At 39.1% G+C, this 26,434-nt stretch overlaps 1 protein-coding gene across 3 annotated transcripts in view; it reads right to left on the reverse strand.

Moving 5' to 3' along the window:
* Window positions 1-22,434: 22,434 nt before the first annotated feature.
* Window positions 22,435-26,434, reverse strand: part of LOC135205859 (uncharacterized) — a 383,300-nt gene continuing 379,300 nt past the window's right edge. For all 3 annotated transcript variants that reach the window (XM_064237113.1, XM_064237115.1, XM_064237114.1), the window contains one exon: window positions 22,435-23,282. In XM_064237113.1, coding sequence (XP_064093183.1) covers window positions 22,824-23,282 — 459 coding nt within the window. In that variant the 3' untranslated portion in view covers window positions 22,435-22,823. The remainder of the gene's footprint in view (window positions 23,283-26,434) is intronic.

Genomic DNA, 26,434 nt, shown 5'->3' on the forward strand with positions numbered 1-26,434 from the left:
ACTAGCAGGTTTATGCAAAGAGCTATCGATAAAGTACGTAAGCAAGTGGGCTAACAAGCAAGGATTTCGATTTTCCAAATAAGAAACTGCAGGCACCGAACTACGGAAACCATTCCAACTCTTACCGTAAATCCTGCCCCCCCCCCCCCCCCCCCCATAAACCTAATCAATCCAGCTACCAAACTCACCCTCCGTCACACTTTCCTCTTTACGCTACTGAATACACGCAGGACAATTGACCTACCTACACAGAACAACAAAAAAACACAAACACATGTACTCAACCAACTCCAGATACTCCGGGCTATGCTGTGCTGTCCGCCGGTCGAGGTCACGGAGATACCAACAACAACAAAGACAACAACCAAGAACCACAACCCACAACCCAACAACACAACACCCAAGGACCACAACCCCAATTCTACAACACAACAACAAACAAGGAATACAACCACAACTTAACAACACAGCAAACAAACAACACCCTAGGACCACAACCCCACAACAAACAAGGAACACAACCACAACAAGAGACCACTGCACAAACAATCACTAACAACACAAAAAAATTAACAACACAACAAGCCAACATACACACCCACTAACAACACCAAGAAATCACAACAGCTCACCAACAACAACCTTCAACCATAACAACCACAACAATTCACATATAACTCAACAAAACTCACAAGCACAACAAATCTAACAACACAAGCACAACAGCTCTAAATCAATTAACATAAAACTTAATAACAACCAACAACAAATCAACACACAACTTAAATGAATTTCAATGCCTTCAACACTTCACAGACCGCTGCCGACACTACTGACTATCACAGCTTCTGACTAGACTCACTAAGAAAACACGGAACTCTAAGCTCCAACAGCAACAGCAGACAACCCAGAACTCACAAACAGCCAATTTAATAGTTAACCATCCAACCACCAATCACCCTCTCTCTCTCTCTCTCTCTCTCTCTCTCTCTCTCCTCTCTAGGACGTTGTCAAATGGAACTCCTATAACTCATCCATAAAGGGAATGAACTGGCTAATAGTGAAGCAAAGGTAAGATGTAATTTCTTAACTAATAAGGTGCCACATTTGGATATGCATCCAGTTATTAGAAGATACATCTGTAAGAAATGGCAGCAAAGATGGACTTCCGCAATTTTATCCACAAATAGGAAGTAAAGAAATATTAGAAAAAGTACATATTGAATTTTGGATTTTGGGTTTTAATCGTAAAAGAAGATTCAAGATCATCCTAACGCGACTTAGAAATGGCGACATAACCTTATGGGTTATCTGAAAGAATCTGTTTTTTTTAATGAGATATGATCTTAGTATATTTAGTAAAGATTTTGTACAGTATGTATTTCTAAATATAAAATTTTGATAAATATTTATTTTTTATTGGTTTTATCTATCATCACTCATTTTTACGTTCATTTTTGAACACTGATTTTTATAGTGCGTAATCATTCACTTATTCATTATTATTCATAATACTATTAATTTATATATTTCATCTTCATTATGGCGCTGAATAATCCTGATGGGTTCCAGAGCTTGGTCCTCAAAACCTAAATTTCATAATGAATCAATCAATAGTGGGCGCTCCTGCACCAATGGGCACTTGGGTGCCTAGGGAAGCCCATGTGCTGATGGGTGCTCAAATGTCAGAGGGCGCTCCTGCGTCAATTAGCACTCATAACATAACGGGTGCTCTGGTGCCACAGAGAAATCACAAAGCACTGCACAGTCAGTAGCAGAAGCACATCTGTCTGAAACTAAACGCTCGAAAATGAATGGGGGTTCAGGAGCTACTGAAGGCGACACAATATTCTCTTTCGACACTGGATGCTCAGGAGCTGAAGAACTAACAGGAGCAAACGCTCATTGGATTTGCTTGCGAAACCAAAACAGACACTGGTGCTAATTGGCGCACCGAACCAAAGTGCTAATGACAACCCGGAGAATCTACAGAGGAAAGAGTCTCTGGGCTATCCCATTTGCAGGCATCCGAGGGGTGCAAAATACTTTCGCTGCAGACCTCTTCAGTGCCCTAGACTTATCACTGCTACACTATAAGCACTGCTTCTCAGGACTGGAAGTCAGGTAATGTATACAATCCAAGATGCCTTTCCAATGGCTGTCTTTCGCAACCTGGGAAACACTGACAGGTGTGATTGAGGGGCCGACTGCCTGAGGGCAGAACCCACTAACTTCCATTGGGCCTCCGGTATGACTTCTCCCAGGTGCGGGGGAGTATGTCAGGGACCTTTGCCTGGGATAATTGGCAGGACGGACAGCCAGCTCCTCCACTAACACTGCACTTTCTCTCTGTCGAGAAGAATACGAACTGACTCCCCCAACTTACGCTCGAACATCGCTTTGAGGCTGGCAATGACACTGGGTTTGGAAACATGGGAGCTGGGTAAAGGATTAGGTGGTACAGATAGAAACTGGGTTTTGGAGACAATATAGAAATAACAGGTACATCAGATGAGGATTTTAAAGATTCCTGACTTGCTAAAGATCTTTCATATATAACAGTCGCCTTATGTAACCATCTTTCTCTAATTTAGAAATATGAGAAGAAAAAGCCTTCCATTGCTTCTCATCCCAGCCTATACATTCAGAACATCTTAATTCTGGTGAGCAACTCTGACCCCTGCACTTTGTACATACCGTATGTGCGTCGTACTTGGCAGACATCAACCTTGTCCTGCAACCTTTGTTACAGTACCGGGTAATTGTCACTCCTGAGTCAGACATCATAGGTGAAAAGCAAAGTACAAACCTTACAAAAAGTCCAAAAAAGTCCCTTAACTAATGCCTGACTAAATAACCAAAAGCCAAAGGCTAAGAAAATAATTACATTTTACTCCACAGATTGCCCTGAGCAACCGGTAAACAAACGATATTCATATTTAAAGAGCTGCTGCTTACAACTTTCGTCGGAAGCCAGGAGAAATAAATTGAGCTTGTCTGCTATGTTGTTTACCTCCTACCACAGTAGTGTGCAGGGATACCTGCTGACACCAATAACAAAAGAATCGCTACTGCGATATTCATGTTTTAGCTACTGGTACATACTTAGAAATTTTTAGCTATGTAATAACTTGATAATTTACTTACATAAAATCTAAACTTTATTCGCTCATAAAATCAAACCTTTGGACCAGCCTTGAGGGCAAAATAAATTAGCCCAGCAATCTGCTGAAACTATCGAATAATATTTAAGAGAAATTCTCATTCTTGAAGTCCAGTTTCCAACTCCAGTCATTGAAGGAAGTACTACATGCTGTTCTTTGAAAACCAATGTGTGCAGCATATCCATTCTGCTGTGCAAAACTCCAACCTTTAGTACTATCATTACATTAGCCTACAATTTCATTAAAGTAATTATCAATGAAGGCTGGAACATAAGACACACGAGAGTAAAAGAATAAACAATTGAGGGACATAAACAGACAAAATAGACATTTTAAGACAAACATACATACCAATTGTGTTTTCAGGAAGTTACCAACTAAACTAGTATATTTTGAGTCTTCTTTTTTTATTAGATGCTTTAAATACATAATGATATATCTGCAAAAACACCTTACAGACTTTATTGGTCTACATAATCTATATAACGCAGGATTGGGGAGATAGTGAAGTTAGCATATTATGTAAGAAACAGATGATTTAACAGGAAAAAATCCTCTTGATAGTGGTTGTTAATATTAATAGGCACTTGAAAATCAGTTAAGTAATGATGAACAATGAATATGTAATGAAATAATCACAATTTTTAAAAGTAAATTGTATTCTTCTTAACAATGCAAACCTGAGGTCCTTTACATTAGGAATAGCTTACGGCGAAGCTGGAACACCGGTCGTTAAAACTGTTGAACAAGGTGGCTAGGCAGTAACTACCATCCAGTGGACGGGGCGACCCATCTCCCTGGATGTAAACATTCTACTCTGCCTTTCGGTCCAAGTTTCAGATAGAGGGGTGGCATGAAGGGAGCATTAGTGTAAAGGACCTCAGGAATGTATAGATAGGAAAATACAATTTGCTTTTAAAAACTGTGATATGTTCCTACACAATACACGAACCCTCAGTGCTTTACATTAGGAAGAATTGCTTATTTAGGGGGAGGAATCTGAGTGAGTCTCTTGACCTTACCGAGTGCACCGCCACTGACAAATTAATTGGAGTATAAGAACTGCACAATCAAGAATGAGACTACTGGGCCTTTTTGAATGAGTGAGGAACCTTAACTCTTGCAAAAAACGACTGGGAATATTGAGTCGGAGGCATTAAAGCAAGATCCAAGAAGGGTTACATTATTGCAAGAATCTCCTTCCTTCCCTTGCTAGAGGAAGGAGCGGGATTGCTTCTATGATTCTAACAAGAAAAATATAAAGGAAGTTCGTTGTATAGACTTATCGCATCAGAAGCCAGTCCTGCAAGTGTAGGTTCAAGTTCTATTCTCAGCCCGAAGGAAGAGAAGTAGAAGCACAGAAGGAGAGGCCAGCCACTCTCGAATCCTTCTAACCTCTAGAACCACACACCTTAGATGAGATGCAATCTGTCCTCTTAAAGGAGCCAGGTAAGAAAACACAACTTGCTGAGCGGCCTCCACAGGTCCCACAGAAAAAGGTTCAAGGACTTGTGTTCCCAGACCCGAAGGAAGAAAGAAAAATGTGGACCTAATGAGACCACATCTATCTTCCAGTCTGATATATTCTTCAGAATGTGAGAAAAGGACAAAGACCCTTGTACTATGTGTTCTCAGGGGAAGCATACAGGTGGCGTTGTCACCAGCTACAGAGAATCTCCTATTGATCTCGCATGACCATGAGAAAGACGTGTCCTTTGACACTTCTCCTTTGGCGAGTCAGTACTGGAGAAAGGTCATCGACCTGCATGTACAGGAACACATCAATAGGATAAAGTAATGATTGATCTGGATCTTCAAATACAAAGTCCAAGGTGCAGAGAATCCATGCAAATCTTCTATCCTCTTTGCCATTGCTGGAGAGAAACGAGATGGTGTCTTGAAAAACAAAACTTGCATGGGCGTTTGCACCCTAAACGAGAGTCAAATGTCATCTAGAGACCTGAAGCATTTGTGATGGCAAGAGAGAGAAGAAGTTTCTCATCTGTAGTTGAATCTCGACTTGAGGAGAAACAATACTACGTACTTATATGAAAGACTAGGTCGAATGTGGACCTATGTCTTTCACAACTGAATCAAGAGAGAAGCTAACTTGCGATTCTTATGGAGGAATGATGTAGTGGTTGCATTTGACAACATTCTCAAAGGTTGCTTGTGAGAGAGAGAGAGAGAGAGAGAGAGAGAGAGAGAGAGAGAGAGAGAGAGAGAGAGAGAGAGAGAGAATGATGAATGGGTGGCTAACGAGTGAACTGCTTGTTTGGCAGGCGTGTTGGCTCATTGAGTGGCTGCGTTGCCAAGCATTCGGAGTCAGTCAGAGCAGTCAGTCAGTGAAGGCAGTTGGAGTGAGAAGCAATCAGTAATCAAGTTCTGTGGTGCTTGTTTGGTGTATTTTTGTTTATGAGTTGGTGTGTAGTCTTGGTGCTTGTTTGGCATTTTTTTGTTTGTGAATTGGTGTAGTTTTGTTGTTTGCTTTTTTTTGTGTTGGATGAGCAGTTTGTTTGTGTAAGTGTTGGTGTTGCATTTTTGGTTGCTCCTGGAGTTTTTTTTGACAGCCATACCATGTTGAAGGCACAGCTTTGTCAAGTTTCCTGGCGAGTAAATGTGTTTGAGACTGTGTTTTTTGCCTTGCTGAATCAGGTGTCCTGTTGGTAATTAAGTAACGTAAAGGGGAAAGTGTGGCTGGGGGAAATTTGTAAGCCAAGAGTGGTTAACGTAAATGTGGGGAGGTCTTGCTTGCTTTTGTTTTATTAGCTTGTGATCCCGCCACATTCTGACCAGAGAAAAAGTCCTGTCAATGACACCAACCAGTGAAGACAGCTCTAATCCCTGGAATGTTACAGAGGACTGAAAGAGTTACGCTGCTATTTCCGTTGCTGCTCTGTGAGAAAGCCTGTGCTTGCAAGGAAGGTTGGAAGTCTTTTAGCCGTGAAAATGAAGGGACTGTACTTCCTGAAGAACCGCTTCTCAATTCACTGATACCCATGGTTGGTTCAGGGAGGAACTCTTCTCGTTACCCTGGAAACAGAGCTAGCAGGTTAGGCGACAGGCGAAGTCTTCCGGCATTCATTTTCAATTTGGGGTAAACAATGTTTGTTGAACACCTTACAGATTAGAAAATGTATATAAAAGACAAAACTGATAAGTTTGCCTGAAAAAACTATTCTGATGAGTTTCTCTGAAAAAATTATTCTGATTCTGAGTCATTGCAGTGGCCAATGGGTCAAGTGTGATGTAGCAGACGACCTACAGACTTCTGTTGTGCAGGGGATTAAACAGACATATCTGTGTCTGATGATTCTCGCAATGGTGTGTGTGGAGCACAAGACAGGAACTCTAAACGAGAATCAAATGCTGCGCAGTGACCTCAGGGTGAAGACTGGACAGAAAAGTTCCTTCTTAGTAGTTAATCCTCGAGGAGAAACAATACCAAGATGGACAATGTCTCCATGAGAAAGCAGTACCCTGCCCCTCACTCAACTCCAGAGGCTGTGTTGCTTGCTAGTACATTTCATCCTGAAATGCATTTGGCTGATAGAGCTATTGAGTGTACTACAGTTATACTCAAGCACCTGCATGTTAACCCAAACAGGAGGGAAATGAAACACTCTTGTTCGGTGATAAATGCCACTCCAGGGACATAGGCTCTCACAGTTAAACTCTGGGGACAAATCTCTGCAGGGTTCCCCTTATTTGCCTTGCCCCTCCTGGTGTAACCAAGGAAGTAGAGGGAACAGAAGAGGAGGATCGGATGTTCTCGCCCACCCAGCTGGCGGAACCAGCAGGAGGGGCTAGTTAAGTACAATCATGAACCTGGGGTAATGATGCCAACGCAATTATAGGAAAGTGTTTTTGCCTCGGCCAAACGCTCATTGAGGAGAGGACAGAGGTCCTCACTCACCAAACGCAGCATTCACTTCACCAAACTGGTTTGTTTGATAGAACATGAGCTAAAGTTGGGTGGAGTTGAGAGAGCCATTGGTTGGCGAGAACTTACAAGTCTTTGCAACGCATCCATCTTCTCCAAGGTCGAAACCTCAAGCAAAGAAGACTGCACAAAGGGACCTCTTAATTTCCCCTGACATTCTGTCTTGAGGGACAGATACATCCTTCATTGAACCTGTAGCAACACTAATGCTAGTTTTGACAGGCAGGAGTGAGCCACTGCATGATTTGCGCCCTTCACCCTCTGTGGGCCAGAATTGGGATGGTGAGATGTCTCTCCAGCACTGATTTTAGATGCAAAAAACTCCATAGAGGTTTGTACACTTGGAGTGTCTCGTGAACGAGGCCCCCCAAGCAGCACTAGTTCTAGAGGTGGAACCCCTAGTCCCAGTGTTAAGGGTAACTGTTCTTAATCCCAAAGGATTAGGAGAGCCCGAAGGAGACCCAAATGCTTCCTCTGTGTAAGGAGGCAGACCCTTCGAAGTGCCATGGCGGGGCTTCCTAGGGGACGGAGAGGCTACCTTCTTCTTCTCAGACTGATGAAGTCTTAGGAGAAGAAGGGAAGGCAGCAGAAGAAGACAACGACAAAGATCAAGGCAACAACACCTTTCCTCGACTATTCAAGTGTATGATGAGATGATCCGAGGATTGATCTCGAAATACCAACTTTTACAGCTGAATTCCAATAAAAGACAAAATTCTCCCTGTCGTCCTTATATCTCTCGGCAAAACCAAGAGGGTCCAAAGAACAGGTAAAGAAAGGGCACTCTACCTGTCCTGCTAGAAGAACCAACAAGAGGGGTAGATCGTGGGCAATCATCAACCTGTGATGACTGCAGCACAGGGAAGGAGGGTGCTCATGCCATGGCAAAGATGTAACCTCAGTAAAGCAGAAAGTTCACTTGGACAGAAAGGAGCACTCGATTCGGCCAATACAAACAGGTCGAGCCGAATCGAGTGAGCTAAGCAGGTCACGACATTGCAACTATGAGTGGTAATCATCAGCTAAGAATGATCACTTCCTCCCACATTACTAGCCTCCTTCTTGACCAAAGCCCATCAAGAAGAAAGTAAAAAAAAGGATTTTGTGTCTGCTATCCTATGTACTTGGACCCTAAGGTCCAAGACATCCAGGATGGAACCTGACCACGCACTTAGAAAGTGCTGGCAGGCAGTGTTGAAACACCCAAGCTTTCCTGTATTGGTTCCAAGGAATTTGAGAAATCAGTGACTCCCAAATCTCGTAAAAATGATTATCGAGAGCCGGCTTCCATCGACTTCTGAATTCTTGTGATTCCAAAGAATCCAAGCTCTCAGCAAGTGCCCAAAATTCCAAGTAATTCAAGCGCTCGGCAAGACTCTCGAATCTTGTAAGTACAATTATTGGGAGTGTCTTGTCTCACCTGAGTGCTTGGAATTCTCAAGAATCCAAGCACTTGGTGGGCGCCAGAAATTCCCAGGAATTCAAGCGCTCGGCGAGATTCCCAAATCTTGTAAGGACAATCACCAGGAATGGTCTTTTCTCACCTTCCAAGTGCTTGCAATTCCAAACAATATGGGCACTCAGCAAGACTCCCAAATATCACAAGGACAATCATTGGGAGTGATCCTCCCTCAACTTCCGAAGAAATCGAGGAGGAATAGGCACAGTACCAGTCTTAGATGCAGATATCTAAGAACTGGATCAGGAGTGCAACTTCTATACAACACGCACTTGAGGCTCCTACAAACCTGAGACCCCAAAGGGGAATGCAAACTGGATCTCATCCCAAGGGCGAGAAGAGCCGCAGAGTCCCTTACTTTTAATAGGGAATCTCTTCCAAACCTCTTCTGGTGTTCGAATCCTAAGAATCAAGACCCCACCAGGTGGGAACCTCCTGAGCACTGGCGAGCATTCAGCGAGTGCTAGCAGTAACGTTGCCGGGAGGTGATGAAACGTGTGTTTCGGCCTTTCTCTCGTAGTAGCCATCTTGCTCGGTGAGACGTACCCGCGTGAAGTCACAATAATCAACAGATATCACAAGTTTAACATACGACTAGAATTTGAGAAATATCTAGAAGTGTTCGTGAACTATCGTGATAAGATTAGTGGTTGAAATAGTAGGATAAAGCGTCTTCTAAAGGTTAGTTTAAATACAAGTGTAAATAACTATAAATCAGAACAAGATGGCAGTTAAGTTCCAACTGCGGGAAAAGGTGGCGTAATTTGGCGTGCTTAGCAGATTCACAATACGATGAGGTAGCAGGAAGGGAACTGGCATTTCTCATATGAAATCAGCAACAGTCCTAACCAAAAAGATACAAAAGCATTTCATAGATATATTAGAAGGATATAATCCTTCAAACTGGAACAAATCTAATGAAAACATCTTGAAAATAATTGAAGAAGTTCCAAATAAAATCCAAGTGGTCAAGAGACTCATAAAGAAAATATACATAAACCAACATATTCCGACAAAGAAAAATGAATAAGGTAAATCTTGTGAATATACTAATTGATGCATTAGGAAAAAGAATGCCAAAAGCATGCAAACTGTGTAAGGTTTGGTATAGCATAGTCAATCCACAAAACCTAATCAGAAAATGTGCTGCATGCAACATTCCGACCCATCCACAGTGTGCTGAGGTAATACAAGATTGAGAAAAGATACCAAGAATTTTTTGTTCAACAAAAATGCTTATCATGGGAGAGACACTGTTATTTAAATCAAGATTGAAACGCTACAAATAGTTGAGGATGAAAGAAGAAGAAGAGGAAGAAGAAGAAGAAGAAGAAAAGAAGAAGAGGAAAACGGAAGAGAAGTAAACAAAAATGAAATGACAGAAAAAAATAAGGAAAACAAAGAACAAGATAAAAGTATGGATGCAGAGATACTCATTGATACTACATATGAGGCAATAAAGCAGCATACCTACGAAGAAATAAATTACGATATGACAACAGAAAAGCAAATCCCGAAGAGGCTCTACCCAGATCTATACAAATGACGGGAAAGAGGAAAAATAGACAAGAAAGACAAAATCTGCAACCTTTTGAAAAGAGGGAATTGCAGATTTGGAGAAAGATGTTACTACAAACATCCTAAGATATGTCAAAACTATGAAATATATGGTAAATGTGCATACTTAGATGGATATGGGATGATTGCAGAGATCTGCATCCAAAAATATGTCAAAAACCTAAAAGAAGGAAAGGATGTAAGTTCGACAAAAAATGCAAATATATGCACCCTGTAGCCATGAATCATAATCAAATAAATAACCAACCCAAGTAAATCAAAATCCCAAAATAAGAAAGAAACAAATAAAGGAGAGAAATCAAGAATATCAGGTAAAAGAGAAAAGCAAACCACCAATGAGATTTGCAGAGGTGTCAGCAAAAAATTTCAAAGCATCAGCTCCGAAATTCTACTCAAGAGATAATAACTGTATTTATTATGCAAGAGGATATTGCAGAAACGGAGAAAATTGCAGATTCAGACACAAAATTAATAATTATGATGAAGGAAGATCAAATATTATGGAAAAGTTGGATTTTTTAATGTCAGAATTTCTGGAAATGAAAAAAAGAACAACATACCAGAACAGGAAAGAGACATGGGAAAATCCTTATTACTATCAGTATTAAATGAAGGAGAAAACACGCAAACCATCATAGTGATGAATGCGCAGGGTTAGTTACGACGTAACTCAAAAAGAAAAATAGAGTACTTAGAAGAACTAACCCAAAATGAAAAGAAATAGATATAATGATATAAGTGAAACCTGGTATTCCCAAGAGACTGGGAATGATGATCAAATAAAAGGGTTTCCAAACTTATAGATCAGATAGAAAAAAATAGGAATCAAGGGGGAACCGCAATATATGGGAAAGACAAAAAACAAGGAAAAAATATATGAGAAAATATAGTAACTCAGAATGTGAACTAATAGCGGTAGAATTTGAATCTGAAAAATTGATGAACATAGTAATATATAGACCTCCTAATACTAAAGAGTTTGACATAATAATTGAAAATTGGATGATATATGTAGAAATCACAAGGACTGGACTATTCTCCTATCTGGTGACTTCAACTTTCCTTTCGTAGAATGGAAAGGAAAGAACGAATAGGAGATTGTGGTTGTACTTATACATATAAAAAAGAGAGTAATAGTAGTGCAGAAGATAAGAGGCAATTTGAAAAGCTATTAGATATGCTACTAGAATACAACATTCAACAAATAAATCACCTGCCAACAAGAAAGGAAAATACTTTAGACCTAGTATTTGTGAACGAGATGAATTATTTAAAGAAATTAAAGGAAAAATAGTTTATAATGCGAGTATTTCAGACCATAATGTCATAGAATTAACAGTTCATTCCAAAGCAAGTGAAAATAGAGATAAGCAAGAAATGAAAAGTGGGAAGGATATGGAAAATACAACTTCTACAGTAAAATATAAAATGGTCAGAAATTAATGAAGAATTAAACAAAGATTGGGATAACATTTTCGTAAGTGGGATGACATAAGGGTAAATACGGAGATATTATATAAAATATTGGAGATAATAGTGGAAAAATATATATACCGAAGAAGAAAAGTAAAAAAAAAAAAAAAAAAAAAAAAAACCCCCAAACATCATTCATGCATACCAAGAGACAGAAGGATCTTGTTCCAGAAAATCAGAAAGTGGAAAAAAGGTCTTGCAAAAGAAAAAAAATGCATGGAAAGTTATAGAACTAAAAAGTAAGATAGAAAATGCAGAACAAAAGATTATACAATCAAAAGAAAATGAAAAACGGGACTTGGAAGAAAAAACCCTATTAAATATCAAGCAAAACCCCAAACTATTATACTCATATGCGAAGAAGATGAATAAAAGAAGAATAGAAATAGGCCCTCTGAGAATTGAAGGGAGATTAACGAATGAAAAAAAGGAAATTTGCAACATACTGGCAGAACATATAAGAGAGAATTCACCCCTAGAATAGATAATGAAGATAATGATATAGAAGTAAGGGATGAAAATAGTGAATATTTAGCTGACATAGATATTAACTGAGCTGATATTGTGCAGGCTATTAATGAAATTAAAAATGGAGCTGCTGCAGGGCCTGATGGAATTCCTGCTATTTTGTTAAAGAAAGTAGTTCATTCTATCGCAAAGCCACTTGCAATATTATTAAGACAAAGTGTAGATACAGGCAAGATATATGATGAGCACAAATTAGGATATATTACCCCTACTTTCAAAAGTGGATCAAGACTAGAGGCAAGTAATTATAAGGCCTGTGAGTCTAACATCACATATATGAAAGTGTATGAAAGGGTAATGAAGAAAAATATTATGAAACATTTAATAAAAAATAATTTGTTTAATAAAGGACAACATGGTTTCGTACCCGGAAAAAGTACACAAACCCAACTGTTAGTCCACCGTGAAAACATATTCAAAAATATGAAAAAGCGAAATGAAAACAGATGTGGTTTATTTAGACTTTGCAAAAGCTTTTGATAAAGTAGACCATAATATTAGCGAAGAAAATTAGAAAACACAATATCGTGGATAAAGTAGGAAGATGGTTAAAAGAATTTTTACACAACAGAAAACAGATAGTTATTGCAAACGACGAGAAATCGGATGAAGCCAAGGTAATATCCGGTGTGCCGCAAGGTACGGTGTTAGCTGCAATACTGTTTGTTATTATGATTGAAGACATAGACAATAATGTTAAAGATTCGGTAGTGAGTAGTTCGCAGATGACACAAGAATAAGTAGAGAAATTACTTGTGATGAAGATAGGAACGCTCTACAAAGAGACCTTAACAAAGTATATGATTGGGCAGAGGTAAATAGGATGGTATTTAACTCTGATAAATTTGAATCAATAAATTATGGAGACAGAGAAAGAAAGCTATATGCATATAAGGGACCTAATAATGAGACCATCACAAATAAGGAAGCAGTTAAAGACCTTGGTGTGATGATGAATAGAACATGTTATGCAATGATCAAATAGCAACTCTGTTGCAAAATGTAAAGCAAAAATGGAATGTTGTTACGGCACTTCAAAACAAGAAAAGCTGAACACATGATTATGCTGTATAAAACATATGTTCGTAGTCACTTGAATATTGCAATATGATATGGTACCCACACTATCAAAAGGATATTGCACAAATAGAGAGTGTACAAAGGTCATTTACAGCTAGAATAGAAGAAGTTAAGGACCTAGACTACTGGGAAAGACTACAATTCTTAAAATTATATAGTCTAGAAAGGAGAAGAGAACGCTACATGATAATTCAGGCATGGAAACAGATAGAAGGAATAGCAGAAAATATCATGGAACTAAAAATATCAGAAAGAGCAAGCAGAGGTAGATTAATAGTGCCCAAACTATACCAGGAAAAATCAAGGAAAGCACACAGGACATTAATCCACTACGCACCAGCATCGATAATGCAGCGTCTATTCAATGCGTTGCCAGCTCATCTGAGGAATATATCAGGAGTGAGTGTAGATGTGTTTAAGAATAAGCTCGACAAATATCTAAACTGCATCCCAGACCATCCAAGATTGGAAGATGCAAAATATACCGGAAGATGTACTAGCAACTCTCTGGTAGACACTAGAGTGCCTCACACTGAGGGACCATGGGGCAACCGAACAAGATGTAAGGTCTGTAAGGTAAGGTCTGTGCCTGAACTGGGATGATATGTCTCTCCTTCAGCAGTTCAGCATGCTTGCAAATCATTAGAAACACAAGCTACTGGAACGACTTGTGAATGAGCAGAAGACATCACCTGTCTAGAGGCAAACCCCTAGACTGGTGACAGGAATGCAAACTGAAGCTTGAGCTCCCACAGTTCCTGAAACACAAAAACCAGGGGCATATGAATCGGTTCTCGAGCCCAAAGGTTGGGAAGAGCCGACAAGGGATCCCATTGCCTCCTTGGAAGAAGGCAGCCCCTAGAAATCCTGCAGGCGGACTTCTTAGGGGGGGAATCCAGCCTTCCTCTTCTTTGACCAAAGGGTGCTGATCTGGTTTCCCGAGACCTCTAACCTCAGAAAAAGAAGGGAAGGACAGTGGAGGATGACATTTCTTCTACAGGGCATCTACAACAGGATGGTGATCAGACATAAACAGTAAAGGCAAGAATCACAGAGCAGCTGAAAGTAGCAGCTGTCCAGTGGTAGTTCGTCTAGGCAACAGTAGCAATCTAACATGTAGCACAATACCCGAAAGTTAGTTTAAGTAACACGGTGAGATATCCAACCATCTAACGCTGTGTTCTATGACTGCTCACTATCAGCCTGAAGAAAATAGAAAATATAATTGATAAAAGGAGACTCCTCTCATTCTGAAGGGCACTGCCCTCTGAAGCGAGAAAAGACCCTTAAGTATATGTCACCTAATTGCCAATGACTCCCCCCCCCAACTCGTTGCCCAACAATCAAGCAAAGAGGGTGAAGGAGATCTCTTTCCCGAAGGAGAAACACCACAAGGAAAGAATACTAGGAGAGAGCAAACACACTGAAGTTTTCTCCTGGTAAAATCTTCGACAGCACAAGCGCAAATTCATATTTCAATAATCATAACAAATATACGGTTGCACCCTTAATATAAAAGGGCGTGAGGATGTAATAAGGGTGTACGTATGTTATGCCCTTGCTGCTGACCTCGAGACACACACTGGGGTAAGGCAGCTTGCAAGACTATCACAAAAAATGGGTTTGAATACTAATAAATATCTCACAAAAAGTGGGTTTAAATATTAATGAATATTAAACAGTATGTATGTATTTAATATACATAAAAACACTAAAAGAAAAGATCCTACAGGGAACTCAAGATTAACAACAGTCAAGCAAGAGCTCACAAAAACACATCTGCATCAGAAGACGGCCGAAAGCAAAGTAGAATGTTTACATGCAGGCAGGCGGATGGGTCTCTCCGCTTGCCTGAAAGTAGTTACTGCCTAACCACCTTGTTCAAGAGTTTTAACGACCGTGTTCCAGCTTCGCTGTAAGTAATTCCTAATGTCAAGGTGTGAGGGGTTGCATTTTGTGTAAGAACAAATATGCATCTCATCATCCCCATATGAACCACTTGCAACCTGTCAACACTAGCAAACATTGCTAACTATAAACAGATGAAAATGGCAGTTTTAGATATGACAATTTTTATGATAAAATTATTTGGATACTTACCTACTGTTAAAGTTAGCTTATATCTTCACATCATTAGGTGCTATCAGCAATCAAAATAAAAAAACTAATACTTGGCTAACCCACTAGGACTGTCTCTATAATCACCTGTTTCCTACCAGGTGGTGTTGGAATGTTTACATTCTTGTCAGAATTCTTCATGACCATCCACTAAGATATGAGGAGGCTGGGTGGGTTTCTCATTAACAGTATTTAAGTATCCAAATTATTTTATCATGAAAATTGTAATTATTTAGAATGAATCTTGCCTACTGTTGAAGTTAGCCGACTACCACATTTAATGAGGATGGTGGGTTAGTTCACCCAGAGAAACAATGTTCAGCCAAGCAAACTAACAACTTTTTAATGAGGGAGAAAAAAGCTTCATAACATTCCTTTTTATTATTATAAAGGATTAGTTTATCCAGACCTCTAAGTCTCAACATTCCTGCCTGTTGTGTGATCATTAATGGCAAGTACTGTCATCGGATGTTGGAACCACAACAGGATGTAAGACACTCACAACAAGACTTGTCAGAGGATCCTTACAGGGGAATAAGGACTAACTTGTAGGGTACTAGCAACTCCTGTGCCTAAGTCAAAACCCCATAACTGACAGTCCAAAACTAAAGGCAACTACCACCTTCATATATGAAGGTGTACTCCTATACACCAATGTGTACTTTCATGCTCCCAAAATTCAATAGTGGGATTGCCTAACAACTAACGATAAGACATATAATTTTAGGTTCAGGACAAAGTATCCCTGCCACGATGATAGGACTAAGCTTAGACTTTATGCCTCATGGTAAATTTAAGCATTTCACAAATAATGAGTCAACAACGGTTACATCTCCCCTGAGCCCCTGAGCTGTGTGACAATATTCTCTAGCGAAAGGTTTTAAAGTTTTAAAAGAAATAATGATGTGCTTGCAGTACAGAAGCCATGAGGATTATTTTTTCTAAATCTTGAGTGATATTCCAGTCAGCATGATGTAGAACTGAATGTAATGTAAAGTGGTATTATTTGATTGCTGTGACAGAAAACTGTTTAGTGTACCCGAAATACTAGCAGAACTTAAATCAGGCTATCTAGTGAATGGGTGGTGGATATCACTCTGGACAAGCACCAAAGTCAATATACTGACCACTGTTATCGATACTGAAGTCTAACAGTGGAGGGCCCTCTATACTTAAGGATTACTTCATTGGCCATTCTAGAAATGCCCTTAGCTTGTAACAGATAATGACAAACCCCATGCAGTCAGATGAGATGTATGGAGGTTTGATGGAATCTTCTCAAATAAGACTGTCTGGAAAGATCTTTCCTGAATGTAAGAAGACGAGGAACATCTACCACCAGGAAACGAGGTTAGGGGAACCATTCCCTTTGGGGCTAGCAACAAGCTATCACAAAAGCATAATGGTCTAAATTAGATCATTCTTGAAGGAAGGCATAAATTACCCATGAGTTAGGATCCTGGCATAGAGGGCAGTAAACTGGGAGAGTAATGTTTTGGGCAGTAGTGAACAAAGTGGTATTTGGGTCTCCCCAGAGGTTCCACAACTACTGCCAAACCTGAGGGAGAGGAGACTAAGTGACTGAAGATCGTGTCCTTTTCTGCCAAGTTGGTCTTCAATAACAATGTTTTTCCCTATGACATAACATAGTAAAGGAATGACGTTGCTGGGCTCTGTCCAAAGGAGAAGGAAGTTTCTTTGTTAGCCTGAACAAATTTCTCGATCGGCCTCTTCTTGTTGTCTTATGTAAGAACCGAGAGGCTGAATGGTAAAAAAAGGCTACAATCGTATTGTCTCTGACTAGATGATCTGCTTGTGTAAGACCATTCAAAACTGTTAAAAGCTGTAGACTGTTTATCCTCCAACTCCCTGACATCAGATGTTTCTCAGAATGGGTCCCCAAACTGCCTCTTAAGACATATGAGGACAGTGCAAAGGTTCTTGAGGTCTACAGGTCAACCTATTTAGGTGTAAAGTGGTAAAAAATTATCTATCCATTTCTCTGTTGGAAAAAACAAAAAGAGAGAGCTAATCTTCATCCCCAGATAAATAATTGGCAGGACTGGAAAACCATACATTGGTCAATGTCGAACAAAATGCCCAGCTCTGAGGTTAGACATAAAACATAATTCTTCACCTTCAAGTTGTCAGAAACAAATTGGTGAGAAGAAACCAGTCATCCAACAATGAGAGAACTACTCTGATACCAAGCAGGTGAATCCATCCTGCTAAATACTCCAACACACAGAAGAACACTTTTCTTCAACTGAAGGTATACAGGGATGTGGAAGTGTTTGTCCTATACATCGACAAAAAACATTCTATGCCCTTCCAAAAGACCGCCAGAACCAAACTACTTGCTTCATTGAAAAGGGAGTAATATGAATAAACTCGTTGAGACTGGAAATGCCCTTGGCTCAAAGGCCTTGTTGCAAAACAACTGTCCAATTTACCCCTCCCAACTCTGAACTTCTCTGTGTGAAGAGTGCGGAGAGAAGGATATTTGGATCCTAATGAGGACCATCTCTACCCAAAGTTCTTCCTGACACTGCCAGACACTTCTGAAGCACTGCACATGGCCTTCCAAGCATCCACACAGCCTACTTGAACTGGGCGTTCAAAGCATCAGTTATAGTTACGTGTAATTTTCAACTTAAAGAGTGTGAACCAGATCGCTACAGAAGCAGAATTCGAGAGAACTTTGGAAAATTCTTCATGGAACTTACATGCAAAAAGATGCTGTAAGGGCAAGAACCTTGAGGGAAGACTTCAAAGGTAGTTGAAAAAATTTTCTAACCTCCTGATTCGGGACAAGGATGGGACACTGTCAAAAACAGTTACTAATGGTTGAGCAGGGCTACTTTATATGATTTGTATACAACTATTTCTGTCGCTTTACAACCGAGTTGTAACAGGAATAAGGCATTCCTCCCATTAGCCTAAGAAGAAGGTTTATCAACGAGGGGTTACAATTCTGATGCATCATCAAGAAACTCTGCCTCTTCAGGACTAATATTTAAAACTGTTATCATCATCATCTCTTATATGTATCTACATACATACATACCTATGTATGCATGCATAAACATTACCTACAGGCAGTACCCTGATTATGTCAGGTTCGGGTTACGTCGTTCTGAACTTGCGGCGCCGTCAACCCCAATTTTTCTGTGCTGTTACCAGCTTTACGGTACCATTACCCAGGCTTATGATGCTTATGGTAACAACACTGTAAGTGCTATATATTCAAATTATAATTATGATGCTTTGGGTTACAGCAATTTTCAGCTTATGGCACACTGCTGGGGACAGAACCCTTGCTGTAAACCAGGAACTGCCTTTATATATAATCACATACATATATGTATTACTATTGCAATAATCAAGCTGTAGTGCTAAAAATGAAATACCAAATTCAAAGGTACTTCCGCATCACAATTAGCCCAATTACATTACCAATTAGAGGAGTCTTTGCTTCCTTAGTCCAAAAACTTGAAACTTGCAAGTTGAACAGAGGAAGATGAAAAAGGTGATGGTGTATCGAAGTACTAACTTAGCACTAAGCAGCTTCAAAAACTGAAAATAGATGCAGTAGCATCCAAGAAACAGCATTAAAGGATACACTTCTGAGATCACCTCTGTTGTTTACATTGAGCCAGCAACATGGTGGCACATTGTCTAGGTTTGTTGGTTCCTAAGAGCTTACTCTACCAACACTGTTGCGAGTACAATATACACTGATTTTGTTGGAAGCAGAGCTATCTAAGACTGAATAGTTTCCTAGTTTTTTCTTTTGACTATTCATCCATTTCCCAAAGTTCTACTTCCATGATAGAGCACCTTACCATAATCAGTGTTAACGTCTTACTCTGAGGCAGAAGTAAACTAAAGAGCGCCAGTCAATATATTCATCATTGGCAAAAGTTGCAAGTGAAAATAGAACAACACAAGCTATGCACCACTTAAATACTAAAGGAGAATCAACCAAATCATGGCTGAAACCCCTAATTTAAATGGAGGAATTGGGATGGAAGAAAATGACAATCTACTGACGATGGTGAAGTAACATCCAAGAAGGTGACATACCACAGAACATCAGCATGATGTCACAGAATGCTGGTAGTAAGCACTGGATGACTGGGAGAGGCCGTTGGGTGGGGAAGGTAGAGGGTTCTTGTATGATGCCACCACATAACCATAATGACCATTGGAGCCGTCTGCACAATACTTAGGAAGCAATTGCCAAGAAGCGAGAGCCGTTCTAACACTATGCTAACTCAATGTAGATAAGTAAGGGATATAATTGTCACAAGGTAATGAATACGAGATGATAAGAGGGGAAAACTGAGTGAGAGTGGGGAGGGTTAATGTTCTCTCAGAGGACGATACCAGTTGAGTAAATAAGAATTCATGTGTGGCTTGGAACTACTGAGGTAAAAATAATATGCCTGTAACCCTATACTGTAACTCTTAATCACAGACATCATTATTTCTCTCTCCAAAACAGAAAATACATGAGCGCTAAACTAGCAAATAGCTCACCTGGTGAAAACATCAAATTCGAAGAGGGCACAGACCTTGGTCCCAAGACATGCTATGGTTCCCTATCCGCGGAGAAGACCAACGACCTAGGGCACTCCAGATGTTGGGGTATAGACAGACGTCAAGACTCCGACACCTTTTTTTTCATGGGGGAAACCTAAAAAGGTCAATCACTGTGGGGAGGCAGGGGTGATCTTTGGCCTAATATACACGGTCAAATTTCTAACTATAGTAAAAATCACTTCTCAATTACCTATTATTTTTCTCCTCAACCACATACGCAGCAAAAGAAGGTGGAGCAGGAGTGCAGGAGGAAATAACCTAGGCTACCAGGTAAGATAATGGAGGAGGAGAAGCAGCACCCAAAGACAAAAGAAAAAGACTAAATAAGCTTATGGTGTGCCCTAACGAACTGTCTTCGTAATCTTCCGGTCTTTAGCATCTTCCTATACTTCACAAAATCTTCATCCTCTCATCATATCACTCATTATCCTCATATCAAGAAAACCATACTTGTGCTCAACAGCTAGGGTAACACATAGGCTACCTGGCCATCATGCACAACTAAAACATTTGGTTTCCAACGACTTTACTATACAGCCTAATGCTTTTATCTCTGTTAGTTGTAGATGACACAATGTTAAAACAGACAAGTACAATACCATACAGGAGAAAAGCAGCCAGAAATCATGAAAATTATTACTAATGCCGATTAATACCTTCTGCACAAGCACACAGCATGCAGAATTCTGATGAGAAGGTAAACATTCCAATGTCACCTAGCGGGAAATAGATGATTACAGAGACAGTCCTAGCAGGTTAGCTAAGCATTATTCTGTTTTATTTTGAATGACAATTGCACCCAATGGTGCAATGATATAAGCTAACTTTAACAGTAAAATTCATTTAACATAATATATATTAGTAATGTCTCTTGTTCAAAGGTTTGGGTAATCTATTGTTTGTAATATCCAATTTTCTTTACTAACACTTGTGCAATTCTATGCATCCTCTCAACGAGAGAGTTGGGACTGGGCCCTCCTTACCTTGGGTTTTGTCAGTTTTATGCTTTACAGTACTCTACCTGTAAATATCTTTTTATAAACCCCTTTGTATATGACTAGGGTTTGATAAGCCTCTTGAAATATACGTACTTAAAACAATTTGTGTGCTGGCAACAAAATGAATATTTCTTTGATTGACTGATCTATGAAATTTTGGCTTGCACTTTCAGCCTTTTAATGCTAGACAGTGAAAAGTGGGTGTTGGAGAGGCTGGACAGCAAGATCGAGATATCAAGGAAATACAGAGGTGAAGTACAAGGCTCTAAAACAGAACTGGGAGTAAACTCCACTTATAAGTAACTGAAAGGTTGGACAGCAAGGTTAAAGAAAGGCAGTAGGACTGGAGGTAACTTAAAAGGCTAAAATTTGGTGCAGCTAGAGGCACAAGGAATACTACAAACACTGTTAGAATGCCTACATTCCACCATGTGAGGTAACAGACAGCACTAACCCGTACAGGGCCTATTTCTTTTATGTTTACTGTTTACCATTGTCATCTCTAAATTCTTTTCTGTAATCAATTTTAATATGAATACATGAAATGACATACCATATCATAGTACTATTTCTTATGACAGAAGCATATATCAAACTAATCCCCATGAAAACGTGAATTGTAGCACAATATTTTGATATGGTTTGTGTCAGTAATAAAATGCATCATTCAACCATGTTGGTTATTCATCAAATATAATCTCTCCAATTAGTTTTTGTTAATGATTTTAAAGCATGTACGTATATTTCCTTATACTACTACGGAGTATTTTACATTAAAGATTATGTTACAGCAATCACTTTGACTGTATGAATCTTGACCTATTGTTTTGATGCAAATCATCCAGCAGTAATAATATACCTATTTCTTCCTTATTCACAACTATAGAACATTTCATTTGCCAATTTCTTTTTAGTTCATCATTACAAAACAATTTTTACATTTCTTTTGCTAGTCATTTTTATGCACATATAAACATACCCAAAGTGATATATACTGTGATGTGTAACCAAATATTATGAAACAAAACATGTGTTACCCCTAATATTGACTTGCTAGAAAATCATAAATTGCATTTAATGCAGAGTAAGCAATGAAATACAGATTTCTGTAGGAGAAAATGTTATGGTTAAACATAGCATGAGTCAAATATTACACAACTATATATGATACATGATGTTCCAAAGGGATGATGATGTGGATAGCTATTGTCTACCCTACTGTAACTTGGAATTTTTGCTAATATGGAAATAATCTAGCCCCCATCATGTCAGATCAGTGAAGGTCAACCTGAATTGATAATAATTACAATGCTTTTTACTATCAATCTCAGTTTCTGTACATTTAATACATTTGTGAATCAACTTCTAACTATAAACATGCGAACAATATCTATCAAATTCAAGCAATAAGGTGGAGGAGATTATTTCTGTACCTTCTTCAAATCCAGTTACAATTTAAAGGTAGTTAAGTTTGGATGTCAAACATGATTTCAACATTTAATATTTATTTTTAACATATCAAGGATGTACATCCCTTTAAATGCACAAACCACAAAACAAAATTCCCTAGATAATCCAGAAATCTCTTTCATGGGCAACAAACACTGACACTGAGCAGAATTCATTTGGAGGGTATGCAGAAAGCTAGCATTTAAGTACAAAATATACATTAGATATTAATAACTTCTTCCAGCTTCCAGCCATTTATCAACAGCATTACAGCATCAAAGAATAATTAAGAATAAGACAATAATGAAGAATCATAGTCCAAACCTAAAAAATACAGATATACTAGCAGACAGCCCCTATGTTTAAATGGCTATCACAAATATTGATTTCAACCACATCTGCATCATGAATTCTGCCACACAATTTGGTCAATCACTAAGTTCATCACTCTCACTAAATTTTTCACTTTCTGGTGATAAATCTGATTCCGAACTCACTTCTATGTCAGAGTCAGAATCCTGTCCTCCAACTGCTCCAGCTTCAGCTGCAGCTTCCTCTTTCTTCCTCTTTTTCTCCTTTTTAAGCTGAGCACGTTTAGTATACATGTCAATTATTCTCTGGACTTCTTCCTGTTCAGTTACTGCATCTATGGCCTTACCCCCTTCAATATCAATATCACTTCCATAACTCTTACTGTGACGTTCTTCATCAGATGTATCATGATCTCCAGTAGGCCCTTTGGATTTTTTCTTACTCCCTTTTTTCTCCTTTTTCCTGGTAGCTTGTGCTACTGCTTGTGCCAATTTCCAGTCTGCTTCTAAATCTACAACTGCCTGTGCAGCAGATGAAGAGGCTTCTTTTTCTGCAGCATGCATAAATGCCTCTACCTAAAAAATGGTAAACAGAGATTTATTAATATGAACCACACAGTAACTTTTATATTATATTATATTCTATCCAATATAATATAACTATGAAAGTAGAAATTTTCTATTTTAGCCTTGCCTCTGCTCATTAAAATGTACACCTTGGAATAATACACGTTAATAATACGTTACATTTTAGGAAGAAAAAGTGTTCACTTATCAAAATGATATTTTTATGATAAAATCAGATTTTATATATACTTACCAAGTAATTACATTGCTAAAAGTTTCTAGAATTGGCAACTAAAAAATGTTGAACTTTGCAGTAGCAATTTTTTTGCTTTTGGTGTAGGTATCTAGCCCCGCCCACTTTCGGGAAAGAGAACAACAACTCAGAGAGAACCAATTGTTTATGTGTGGGGAGGTGGGTGGGCTCCCATTCTGTAATTACTTGGTAAGTATATCTAAAATCTAATCTTATTATAAAAATATCATTCTTATATGTGTAATTTACCAAGTAATTACACAGTGGGATGAATGGACAATTCTAATCCCAAACAATATTAGTAAGTACGTACTACAATGAACTGAGAAAGAATTTCTGCTAGCACTACTAGAGTGCTTCTTGTTTCCTTATGTATTAAGAAAGCAGTAGTAAGACTATACTGCCTCTGGTATTGCACTCATCTAAACCAGTATAGCCATGGATTGTCTACTACATAAGTGGGAACCTCATGGCAAAGGATACCTCCGAACGCTAGTAAGAACTAAACAATCACCCCTGCCCAGGGCACAGTACCAACAATATAACTACCACGCAAAACAAGTCATCACATACACCTTAACATTATAATTCACCATCACCCCAACCATAAAATTCTACTGGGTATCCAGGCACATTTTACCCTAGGACTCAACATTAAAATTCAAGGTGGGAAGGTGAGGATGGAAGGAAGACAAACTTCCTACCCTCCCTCCTCCAATACCATGCCAGCCAAAGATAAAGGTCCCAAGGTACTGCAATCTTTAAAACTCATCTCCACGTCCTAGAAGTAATGATTCGCAAATACTGACTTGCATCTCCTGTACGTTGTTTCCAGAGGGGAGGCCAGAGATAGATTGTATTTGAAAGCTAATGATGTAGCTACTAATATGACTTCACGAGCCTTTACTTTCAATAACTAACAATCTTCTTCTCTCGCTTGAGTGTGTGCATCTAGAATGGCATCCCTCAGGAAGAAGGACAAAGCATTTTTAGTAAGAGGATGTGATGGGTCCTTGACTGAAGTTTAAAGGTTACTAGACGGTCCTCTAACTCCCTCAGTTCTGTTAAGATAAAACTTTAGTGCTCTTACGGGGCACAAGACTATCTCTCCCCATCTTCCGATCCTCTGATCCAGTCAGGCTCTTAATCCTAAAGGATTGGGGCCATGGTTTAACAGCATTCTTCAGTTTAACAGCAACCTAAAGTGAATGAGCATATTGCATCACTTCCAGTAAATCAGATCGTACTGTCCATGGTAGTGATTGTCTTTGTGGAGCTTTTTCTTGGTCCCAAGATTCCAGGGTAAAATTAGTCCTAATCCCGGGATCCCAGGAATTCCTGGGATTTTCCATTTTCTAAAATTATGCCTAGTTTCCCTTTGAGGTTTTTGATGTGCTTAACGTTATTAGATATGCAGAAATATTACTGAAGATTGACTGCCTAATTTATTCATTCCTCCTAATGTTTAATTCCAGTTTACACTTTGTTTCTCAACAAAGTAAAAGGAAAAAAACATGAGCTAAAACATGCTTCATTTACTACTTCAATTTTGTTCTGCTTCCAAATTCCAATGCGAATGACAATGTATATTATAGTTCATTATCATTGATAAAAAAACAATGGTTTTCATTTACAATACGTGAAATGAAAAGAGTATTTTAGGACAGAAAATGTAGTAAAATAAATGAAGAAAAATTAAACATATGCATTCTTTATCTATAACATGAGCTAAATGATTGAGAAATTTCTCATACAATACGATCTCATATAACACGAACAATTTTCCATAAAATGAAAGCAATAATAAATGACAGCAAATTTAGTCAAATGAATAAAAATGAAACTTATATTCTGCTCCCACAGCCATCCTGCAGTTAAATTTGTCCCTATTTTTGTACTTAATTTTATCCTGGGATTTCCAAAGATGTGCAAAAATATCCTGTGATTATTAAATTTTGATTGCCTTATATTTTACTGACTCTTTTGGCTGTTGCTAGAGCCACTAAGAAGAGGGTTATATTTGCCAGATTCCAAAAAGAAGCTGAATTCAGGGGTTCAAACTGAGATCCAATGAGCCACCAGGACTATGTCCAGATTCCAATAGACAAGTTCTGTATCAAAGGATCTCATTAAATCCAGGAGGTCCTACTTTGTGGATACATCCAGGCCCCTATGCCTAAATACTGAACCAAGCATTGCCCAGTATCCTTTGATGGTAAAGGATGACAAGCCTTTTGTTTCCCTCAGGAATAAAAAGTAATCTGCAATATTTGTCATAGCTGTTTTAGTAGAAGAGACTATGCTTTTGCACGAACTTCGGAAATCGATGACTTACGACTGCGTTTGGAAACAGCTTCTGAAGCTGCTCTCAAAGACCCTTTTGCGCTGAGGAGTCTTTCGATGGTTTCTACCCTCTCAGAGCCAGAGAAGACAACTTTTGATGGAAGTAGTTGAAATGGGGCTGTCTGAGAAACTTTTTCTTCTGAGGCAGAAGTGTTGGAAAATCTTCCAGCAGACTCATGAATTCTGGGAACCATTCCCTTAACGGCCAAAATGGTACTATTAGGATCACTGATACGTTTTGATGACTACAGAATTTGTCGGACCAATCAATGCTTGAAGATCCAGAATTGGCAAAAAGAAAAGAGGAAGTAAAAAATTTTTTGATGTCGCAGAGAGATCCAACATAAGTATTCCAGCGCTAAGAAACCAATTGTCCAGGTAGAATGCTATGTGATCCCCATTAAGTGGAGCCAACCTGCTAAGGAGCCAGATCATGTGTGAAGACTTCAGGTCTGGTTGACAGTCTGAAGCATAGCGCCCAAAACTGAAATGCATGAACCCGAAATACAAATCTTAGGAACCTATGAGGCCAAATAAGTCCCCCTGGGAGGAGGCAGCCACACCC

Source organism: Macrobrachium nipponense, chromosome 11, assembly GCF_015104395.2.
Source record: "Macrobrachium nipponense isolate FS-2020 chromosome 11, ASM1510439v2, whole genome shotgun sequence".
Lineage (NCBI taxonomy): Eukaryota > Metazoa > Arthropoda > Malacostraca > Decapoda > Palaemonidae > Macrobrachium > Macrobrachium nipponense.